Below are 10695 nucleotides of genomic sequence, written 5' to 3'. Positions count from 1 at the left end.
TCCACTCACTTGAGACCAAAAGAACGACGCCCTCTGGATCACCTTGGCCCTTACAATAGAAATTGGTTCCAGTTTTCCTAATGAAAGAAACGTTCTTGAACTCGAATGCCCATACATTTTGATCAAGTTGTCTTCCATATATCAGTACATCTTCCAAATAACAGGATATGTTATCTTGATGGTTCCTAGAAATGTAACAAACGGTGACATTGGAGCCCTCTTCCACCAGCTTATCTTTAGGGAAAACGTACAATGGATGATCTCCAAGTGAATTCTGGGCTGCAAGATAAGAGAAGACAGCTCAGTGAGACTTGGGCTCAAATTCAAACCAGTCCCCTCCTCTCTCACTCTCAACAGATAACCTTAGCTTTTTCTACCTCCTAGAAAAAACAGGAACCTAAAAATCTATAAACTTTGTAGTGTGCAAAAAAGTCCTGTGTACCATCACTCTTATCGTTACGGGAACACCACTGCTCTGGCTTTCACTGCTGAGCCAGCACAGTGACTGTCGCCCTGTGGCCCTGAGGATGACCCTATTATTGCTGGTGATCAGCTGGTTTCCAGGACAGCAGTAGCTGCTCTCTACTGATGCTAGCCATGTAGGAGGTCCCATGTTCAGTGCTTATGTATTTTCTCTCTTGTCATCCTTACCACCTCACAGCAATGGGACAGGCAGGATTGAGCTCAAGTTCGCTCACCCTGCAAGTGGTAAAGCCACAGTCACATCCACCAGCTTCTGCCCAGCATCCAAGCCACGTGTCCCTCATAATCTCTAAAATGCCCTGTAAATCACTCCTCTTCCAGCTTCTCAGATGCCAGTCACCCAAGTATCTCCTTTCACTTCCGTCTTCCTTCTGTATATCCCACTCATCATCTTCCATGCCTGCCTCCTGCCTCCTCTCCACTCGCTCGTCCACTCCCCAAGGAGCTGCCTCTGCCTATCACTAAGCTGTCATCACCCCCTGATCACTTCATGCCCTTCAGTTTGGCTTCTGGCCCACCAGAGCTCTAACATTGCCATCACTGAGGTCACCCAAGTGGAGTGGCCTGAGGGGTAGGATTTTGTTTTAAGGTCCCCAGGTGATTCTATGTGCAACTAGTTGAGAGCCAGTGCTTTGGGGATTAGGAATAATCAGCCTTGAAAGAAATCAAAGAAGACAGGAGCAGATGAAAAGATACACCCTGTTCTTAGATTGGAAGAATCAATATTGTCAAAATGACCACACTACCCAAGGCAATCTACAGATCCAATTCAATCCCTATCAAATTACCAATGACATCTTTCACAGAATCAGAACAAAAAAATTTGTGTGGAAACACAGAAGACCCTGAGTAGCCAGAGCAGTCTTAAGACAGAGAGGAGCTGGAGCAAAGAGGCTCCCTGCCTTCAGATTATACTACAAAGCTATAGTAATTAGCACAGTATGTCACTGGTACAAAAACAGAAACACAGATCAATGGAACAGGATCAAAAGTCCAGAAATAAACCCACTCACCTATGGTCAATTAATCTATGACAAAGGAGGCAAGAATATACAATAGAGAAAAACAGTCTCTTCAATAAGCGGTACTGAGAAAACCAGACAGCTACATGTAAAACAACGCAATTAAAACATTCTCTAACACCATTCATACTGTTCTCATACTGTTCGTGGGGTTCTCAAGGCAAGAATACTGAAGTGGTTTGCCATTCCCTTCTCCAGTGGACCACATTCTGTCAGACCTCTCCACCATGACCCATCCATCATGGATGGCCCTACATGGCATGGCTCATAGTTCCATTGAGTTAGACAAGGCTGTGGTCCATGTGATCAGATTGGTTAGTTTTCTGTGATTGTGGTTTTCAGTCTATCTGTACTCTGATGGAGAAGGATAAGAGGCTTATGGAAGCTTCCTGATGGGAGAGACTGACTGAGAGGGAAACTTGTTCTGATGGGTGGGGCCATGCTCAGTAAATCTTTAATTTTCTATTGAAGGACAGGGCTGTATTCCATCCCTGTTACTTGACCTAAGGTCAAACTATGGTGGAGGTAACGAAGATAATGGTGACCTCCTTCAAAAGGTCCCATGCAGGCACTGCTACACTCAGTGCCCCCAGTCCTGCAGCAGGCCACTGCCAACCCAGGCCTCCGCCAGCGACTCCTGGACACTCACGGGCAAGTCTGGGTCAGTCTCTTGTGGGGTCACTGCTCCTTTCTCCTGGGTCCTGGTGCGTACAAGTTTCTGTCTGTGCCTGTTTCCCCAAAACAGTATGAAAAGACAAAAAGGACACTGAAAAAGGAACTCCCCAGGTCGGTAGGTGCCCACTATGCTACTGGAGAAGAGTGGAGAACTAACTCCAGAAGGAATGAAGGGACGGAGCCAAAGCAAAAACGACACCCAGTTGTGGATGGGACTAGTGATGGAAGTAAAGTCTGATGCTGTAAAGAGCAATACTGTATAGGAACCTGGAATGTTAGGTCCATGGATCAAGGCAAATTGGAAGTGGTCAATCAGGAGACGGCAAGAGTGAACATCGAGATTTTAGGAACCAGCGAACTAAAATGGACTGGAATGGGTGAATTTAACTCAGATGACCATTATATCTACTACTGCGGGCAGGAATCCTTTAAAAGAAATGGAGTAGCCATCATAATCAACAAAAGAGTCTAAAATGCAGTACTTGGATGCAATCTCAAAAATGACAGAATGATCTCTATTCATTTCCAACACAAACCATTCAATAATAACCATGGAGAAGAGAAGTGAAAGGCAAAGGAGAAAAGGAAAGACATACCCATTTGAATGCAGAGTTCCAAAGAATAGCAAAGAGAGATTAGAAAGCCTTCCTCAGTGATCAATGCAAAGAAATAGAGGAAAACAACAGAACAGGAAAGACTAGAGATCTCTTCAAGAAAATTAGAAATACCAATGGAAATTTTCATGCAAAGATGGGCACAATAAAGGACAGAAATGGTATGAACCTAACAGAAGCAAAAGATATTAAGAAGAGGTAGCAAGAATACACCGAAGAACTATACAAAAAAGATCTTCACAATGCAGATAATCATGATGGTGCGATCACTCACCTAGAGCCAGACACCCTGGAATGTGAAGTCAGGTGGGACTTAGGAAGCATCACCATGAACAAAGCTAGTGGAGGTGATGGAATTCCAGTCGAGCTATTTTAAATCCTGAAAGATGATGCTGTGAAAGTGCTGCACTCAATATGTCAGCAAATTTGGAAAACTGAGCAGTGGCCACAGGACTGGAAAAGGTCAGTTTTCATTCCAATCCCAAAGAAAGGCAATGCGAAAGAACGCTCAAACTACTACTGCACAATTGCACTCATCTCACACGCTAGTAAAGTAATGCTCAAAATTCTCCAAGCCAGGCTTCAACAGTACGTGAACCATGAATTTCCAGATGTTTAAGCTGGATTTAGAAAAGGCAGAGGAACCAGAGATCGAACTGCCAACATCTGTTGTAAAAGCAAGAGTTCCAGAAAAACTTCTGCTTTATTAACTACGCCAAGGCCATTGACTGTGTGGATCATAATAAACTGAAGAAAATTCTTCAGGAGATAGGAATACCAGACCACCTGACCTGCCTCCTGAGAAATCTGTATGCAGGTTAGGAAGCAACAGTTAGAACTGGACACGGAACAGACTAGTTCCAAATCAGGAAAAGAACATATCAAGGCTATATATTGTCACCCTACTTATTTAACTTATGTGCAGAGTACATCAGGAGAAATGCTGGGCTGGATGTAGCAAAAGCTGGAATCAAGATTGCTGGGAGAAATATCAATAACCTCAGATATGCAGATGACACCACACTTATGGCAGAAAGTGAAGAAGAACTAAAGAGCCTCTTGATGAAAGTGAAAGAGGAGAGTGAAAAAGTTGGCTTAAAACTCAACATTCAGAAAACTAAGATCATGGCATCTGGTGGAAACAGTGACAGACTATTTCTGGGGGCTCCAAAATCACTGCAGATGGTGATTGTAGTCATGAAATTAAAAGATGCTTGCTCCTTGGAAGGAAAGTTATGACCAACCTAGACAGCTTATTAAAAAGCAGAGACATTACTTTGCCAACAAAGGTCCATCTAGTTAAAGCTATGGTTTTTCTAGTAGTCATGTATGGATCTGAGAGTTGGACTATAGAGAAAGATAAGCACCAAAGAATTGATGCTTCTGAACTGTGGTGTTGGAGAAGATTCTTGAGAGTCTTGGACAGCAAGGAGATCCAACCAGTCCATCCTAAAGGAAATCAGTCCTGAATATTCATTGGAAGGACTGATCCTGAAGCTGAAACTACAGTACTTTGGTCACCTGATGTGAAGAGCTGACTCATTTGAAAAGACCCTGATGCTGGGAAAGATTGAAGGCGGGAGGAAAAGGGGACGACAGAGGATGAGATGGTTGGATGGCATCACTGACTCAATGGACATGAGTTTGCGTAATCTTTGGGAGTTGGTTATGGACAGGGAAGCCTTGCGTGCTGCAGAACATGGGGTTGCAAAGAGTCGGACATGACTTAGCGACTGAACTAACTAATGCCATACACAAAAATAAACTCAAGATGGATTAAAGACCTAAGTGTAAGGCCAGATACTATAAATTCCTAGAGGAAAACATTGGCAAGACATACTTTGACATAAATCACAGCAATATCTTTCTGGATCAGCCTCCTAAAGTAATGGAAGTAAAAATAAACAAATGGGACCCAATTAAAGTTAAAAGCTCTTACACAGCAAAGAAAACAATAAACAAAAGAAAAAGGCAACCTACAGAACAGGAGAAAATATTTGCAAAGGATGAAACCATCAAGAGATTAATTTCCAAAATATACAAATAGTTCATATGGCTCAATATGAAAAAACAAATAAGACAATCAAAAATGGACAGAAGATCTAAATAGACATTTCTCCAAAGAAGACAGATGGCAAAAAAGTACATGAAAAGATGCTCAACATCGCCAATTATTAGAGAAATGCAAATTAAAACTACAATGAAAAAGAAAAAAAACTACAACGAGATATCACCTCATACCAGTCAGAATGGCCATTATCAAAAGGTTACAAATAATAAATGCTGAGAGGGTGTGGAGAAATAGGAGCCCTCCAACACTGTGGTGTAGCCACTGTAGAGCACTATATGGAGATTCCTTAAAAAACTAAAAATAGAGCTACTATATGATCCTGCAATCCCACTCCTGGGCATATAACCAGAGAAAACCATAATTTGAAAAGATCCCTGCAGGCCTATTTATAATAACCAAGGCGTGGTACCAACCTAAATATCCATCAACAGAAAGATGGATAAAGAAAATGTGGTGTGTGTATATATATACACATATATATAAATGGAATTTTACTTAGCCATAAAAAAGAATGAAGTAATGCCATCTGCACAATATGGATGGACCTAGAGAGTATCACTGGAGCAGGAAATGGCAACCCACTCCATATCCTTGCCTGGAGAATTCCGTGGACAGGGGAGCCTAGTGGGCTGCTGTCTATGGGGTCACACAGAGTCGGACATGACTGAAGCGACTTAGCAGCAGCAGCAGAGTATCACACTAAGTGAAGAAAGCCAGACAAAGACAAATAACATATGATATCACCTATATGTGAATCTAAAAGAAAAAATAATGACACAAATGAACGTATTTCCAAAACAGAGAGAGACTCACAGATACAGAAAAACACAAACAAAAAAAACAATAACATATGGATACCAAAGGAGAAAGAAAAGTACAGGGAATGGATAATTAGGAGCTTCAAGTTAACATATAAACGTTACTGTGTGTAAAACAGATAACCAACAAAGACCTAGCATATAACACAGGGAACTATCCTCGATATTATGCAACAACCTATAAGGGAAAAGAATCTGATAAAAATACACATAAATGTATAACTGAATGATTGTGCTATTCACCTGAAATTTACATGATATTATAAATCAAGTATAATTTAATAAAAATTTTGCAGGCATAATCAGCTTTTCTATCAATCTTGGGGTTAGTGTGGAGGCTACAAGTTTGAGAAACCTAGTGCATTGTACCAAAGTTGTTGATGATGTTGTTCTTTTTCTGTTACTATCTTTTTAATCTCTCTCTCTTTTTCTTTTTCTCTAAGTATGTCTCTCAGCAATAGGATGTGATGGTTAAGAGCATGGCCTATGGAGCTAGATTTTCCAGGTTAGAATTCTGGCTCCGCCACTTAGTGGCCTGATGACCTTAATTAATTTATTTTTTTTAAGAAAGCTATTTGTGCCTCCACTTTCTCCTCTGTGAAAAGGGGATGAGAATTATATGTATTTCCTAGGGGAGATGTGACAGCTAAATACACACAGTGTTGAAAGCAGCAAGTAGGAGGCAGATTTTACTCTATTAGTATTAAACTCATCACTGGGTCTCTTGTGGGTTAAAGTGTTATCAGTCTGAGTTAAATTTGCATAAATACTTGGCTAAGGAATGGTTCTCTTGGTAGGAATCTCAGATAACCTATCAAGGTACATAGTTGAGAGCATCAGATGCCATTGCTTTACAGATAACCTGTAGCTTAGCTGAAGCATACGAAATTGTGAAGAATGCTAAATGTTAATCACAACAAAATAACCAAAATTAAGAGATATCTGAAACACAATTACCCATGATTTCATTACTCAAATGAAGAATTACTTCCAGTTTTCCATATTTCCCTTCCTTGTCTCTACATTAGGGGTTGGCAAGCTATGGCCCATGGGCCAATTCCAGCCACCATCTGTTTTTTGTACATAAAGTTTTATTGGAACACAACCATTCATTTACACAGCTCCCATGCTACAATGGTGGAGTTGAATAGCCCTGATAGAGAATGTTGGGTTGTAAAACCTAAAATATTTCCTATCTTTTTCCTTGATGGAAAAAGCTTCTCAAATTCTGCTCTAGTTGTATACACATTTTGTGTTGTTCTAATAAAAATATATGTACAATTTATATCTTGCTTTGTTCACTTAGCATTCTATAATGTACATACTTCACACGTATGGAAAATGAATCCTACATTGCCTGAATTGCATAATTACCTCAATGAATAAATTCAGAGAGAAAATCCTCAGATCTCTATCTATCTCCCAGTGGCAAGTTTCACATCCATGTTTTTTGGGTCCAATGCATATGTGTTCAGTCATGTCCGACTCTTTGTGGACCCCATGGACTGTAGCTTGCTAAGTTCCTCTATCCATGGAATTTTTCAGGCAAGAATATTAAAATCCTGAGACCTCCATTTCCCAGGGGCAAGTCTCTTATCCATGCTTTTTAGATCCAATAGGAGCCAAATATAAATAATGCTGGTGTCTACCTGGAGTTCCTCAATAAGGACTTCTACCATCTGACTACATAGCAAACCCCCTCACTCTTCTATAGCCTCACTTCTTACCATCTGCTTTCTCCCATGAACTCCAGTTACTCCAGAGCCTGGGTGCAGGAATCCTGGCATCATCCACCATAGTCCTCATTCTTACAAAGTGGATGGCACATTCCAAAGGGAGCTCAGATTCCCAGCTCCAGTGCAGGACTTGGTTCCGCTTCACAGTGGTGCTGTAGTTCTCCTAGAAATAAAGAGAAAAACTTGGAAGCATATAGCCATGCAGTCCTGAAAAATGGCTTGGCTGGACTTATCCTAAAGCACACACCTAAGAGTCCACTATAACTCCAGGACATGGACAAGCTCAGTCTGTTTCCAGTCAGCCAGCTCCTGTGCTCTGATGGTACAGCAAGGAAGAGCAAGGAATAGCCTCCTGCCTATTGAAAACTTGGCTCCCAATCTCTTTGGGCCTCCAGTTCCAGGGGAATCACATGAACTAAGTGAGAGAGAGAGAACAGACACTACTTGAGTCTTAGGGGAAAAGATCAGAGAAAGAAGGTGTAGGCACAGTTCTGGTCACAAGAGCATGTTGAGAAAATTCTTGCAAACTAGAGAATTAATTGAAGCACCTTTTTAAAAATAAGCAAGATTGATAAGAATTTTCTAATATTCATCAGATCAAACCTCAGTAGAGCTGGCAGTCCTTCATGATACCCAGGAGTTCCACTGTCGCCCAGGAGTTAATAGATCACTTTCCATGAGCCCCTTGGTTTTTGTCTCTCGTCTTTTCAGATGTGGTGGCCACATGGACCACACTGCCTTCCTTGAACTGCAACCTTCACAATCTTTAGTACCAGAGATGTCAACCACATAGGCAGAACTTACATTGTGCTCTTCCACCAGGCTTCCCCGTCCCTGGGATTCTCCAGGCAAGAACACTGGAGTGGGTTGCCATTTCCTTCTCCAATGCATGGAAGTGAAAAGTGAAAGTGAAGTTGCTCAGTTATGTCCGACTCTTAGTGACCCCATGGACTGCGGCCCACCAGGCTCCTCCATCCGTGGGATTTTCCAGACAAGAGTGCTGGAGTGGGGTGCCACTGCCTTCTCCGAATGATAAATGCAAGAGCATTGCCAATGACTGAATAAGGCATTTGCAGTCTCTCTCTACTGAGATTGAACCCCATGCTGCTATAGCTATTGACCTTCAACAACCCCTGACTGAGTTCAGGGTGGAGTGAGGCACTCTGTGCTCCAGGGAATCTTAACCGGAGGTCTTCTGGAATCTGAGACTGGGCCACGTGAGCTTTCTGCTGAATTCGTTTTTCGCTGTCCCGGTTTCCAGCACGATGGGCCTTCCCCTGCGCTGGGTTTCTTCGCCTTCCGCTTCTAGCGCGGGAGCTTCGCTGAGTTGGGCTCCTGCTGTGCTTGGCCTCTTTCACGCAGAGGTTGTTTCAGCCAGGTTATATCCAAGTCACGGCACCATAGATGTCACGAGAGTGTATGTTCCTCGGTTCTTTGTCTCATCACAACAAAGATTTGGAGCGACGGACATTAAAGCCCTCGGCACATCACAGCTCTTGGGTCTTGGACAAACCATGCTACAGCTCTTAGGCAAATCAGTGTTACAGCTCCATTTTATTTAGAAGATAGCAGGAGAGAGAGAGAGAGAAAAAAGAGCGCACGCACGCAGGAGAGAGAGTCCTTGGAGTTTGTTCAAATTCATGTCCATTGTGTCCGTAAGGCCATCCAACCGTCTCATCCTCTGTTGCCCGCTTCTCTTCCTGCCTTCAGTCTTTCTCAGCATCAGGGTCTCTTCCAATAAGTTGGCTCTTCGCATCAGGTGGCCAAAGTATTGGAGTTTCAGCTTCAGCATCAGTCCTTCCACTGATTATTCAGGGTTGATCTCCTTTAGGATTCATAGGTTTGATATCTTTGTTGTCCAAGGGACTTTCAAAAGAGTCTTCTCCAGCACCACAATTCGAAAGCATCAATTCTTTGGCACTCAGCCTTCTCTATGGTCCAACTCTCACATCCATACATGACTACTGGAAAAATCATAGCTTTGACTATACGGACTTTTGTTGGTAAAGTGATGTCTCACCTTATTTCTTTTTTTTTAAACTTTTTATTTTGTATTGGTATGCAGTCAATTAACAACGTTGTGCTGGTTTCAGCTGAATAGTGAAGGGATTCAGGCATACATATGCATGTATCCATTCTCCCCCAAACCCTCCCTCCCATACTTCCTTATCTCTTGTAACAGTTTTTAAAGTCTATTTTGTCTGATATGATTATTGCTACTCCCACTTTCTTTTGATTCCCATTTGCATGGAATATCTTTTTTCCATCCCCTGACTTTCAGTCTATATGTATCCTTGCTGCTGCTGCTGCTGCTAAGTCGCTTCAGTCATGTCCGACTCTGTGCGACCCCATAGACGGCAGCCCACCAGGCTCCCCCATCCCTGGGATTCTCCAGGCAAGAACACTGGAGTGGGTTGTCATTTCCTTCTCCAATGTGTGAAAGTGGGAAGTGAAAGTGAAGTCGCTCAGTCATGTCCGATTCTTTGCAACCCCATGGACTGCAGCCTACCAGGCTCCTCTGTCCAGGCAATTTTCCAGGCAAGAGTACTGGAGTGGGGTGCCATCACTTTCTCCGATAGGTATCCTTAGGTAAGGCCTAATCTCAACTACTGGCGGTAGTTGGTGGCATTTCATCAAAGGTCAAGCCCCTGACTTGAATATGGTACTGTAAAAGTAGGGACTGGGCTCTATTCTTCTTCTCGGACCACAGCTCCAAGCACCGATGCTCCTCAGTGGGATGCCTGCTTTCAGCTGGAAGACAAGGATAACAGATAGCTTGCCCTTCCTGGGGAAAACTGAGTTTACATCCATTTTTTAAGGGCCAATGGCAAGTCCTCCAGTGAAGAGGAGGGGGCAATACATACGTCACATGCCACCTGGAGCTGCCAAACTTGGAGGCCTTCCCTCCACTATGCCTTCCCCTCCCCCAGCTGTCAGCCTTAAATGGTGCCCTTGGCAGAACCAAACACTATTCTGGAAGGAGAACTGTTTAGTCCACCTGAAGGGCATCTAATCATGTGTGTCCTTTGCCACTCTAAGCAGAACTCCATTTGTAAAATGTTTTCACTCTTTCAGTTTATTCCTATCCCTATAAAGGGCTTCCCTGGTATCTCAGGGGGTAAAGAATCCACCTGCATTGCAGGAGACCCCAGTTCGATTCCTGGGTCAAGAAGACCCCCTGGAGCAGGGATAGGCTATCCACTCCAGTATTCTTGGGCTTCCCTGGTAGCTCAGATGGTAGAGAATCTGCCTGTAATGTGGAAGACCTGGGTTCGA

General features: G+C 42.9%; 1 protein-coding gene across 3 annotated transcripts in view; it reads right to left on the bottom strand.

Annotated features, from left to right (window-relative positions):
* The window catches only part of OSMR (oncostatin M receptor), a 68419-nt gene that overhangs the window by 25446 nt on the left and 32278 nt on the right, over positions 1–10695 (bottom strand). For all 3 annotated transcript variants that reach the window (XM_086361505.1, XM_086361506.1, XM_086361507.1), the window contains exons 4-5: positions 7411–7582; positions 10–279 (exon numbers count right to left, since the gene is read on the bottom strand). In XM_086361505.1, the coding sequence (XP_086217631.1) occupies positions 10–279; positions 7411–7582 (442 nt within the window). The remainder of the gene's footprint in view (positions 1–9; positions 280–7410; positions 7583–10695) is intronic.

This window comes from Bos grunniens, chromosome 20 (assembly GCF_055505025.1).
Source record: "Bos grunniens cultivar Pamir isolate PY7600 chromosome 20, Bosgru_T2T1.0, whole genome shotgun sequence".
Classification (NCBI taxonomy): domain Eukaryota; kingdom Metazoa; phylum Chordata; class Mammalia; order Artiodactyla; family Bovidae; genus Bos; species Bos grunniens.
This window is presented reverse-complemented; position numbering and strand designations above follow the sequence as displayed.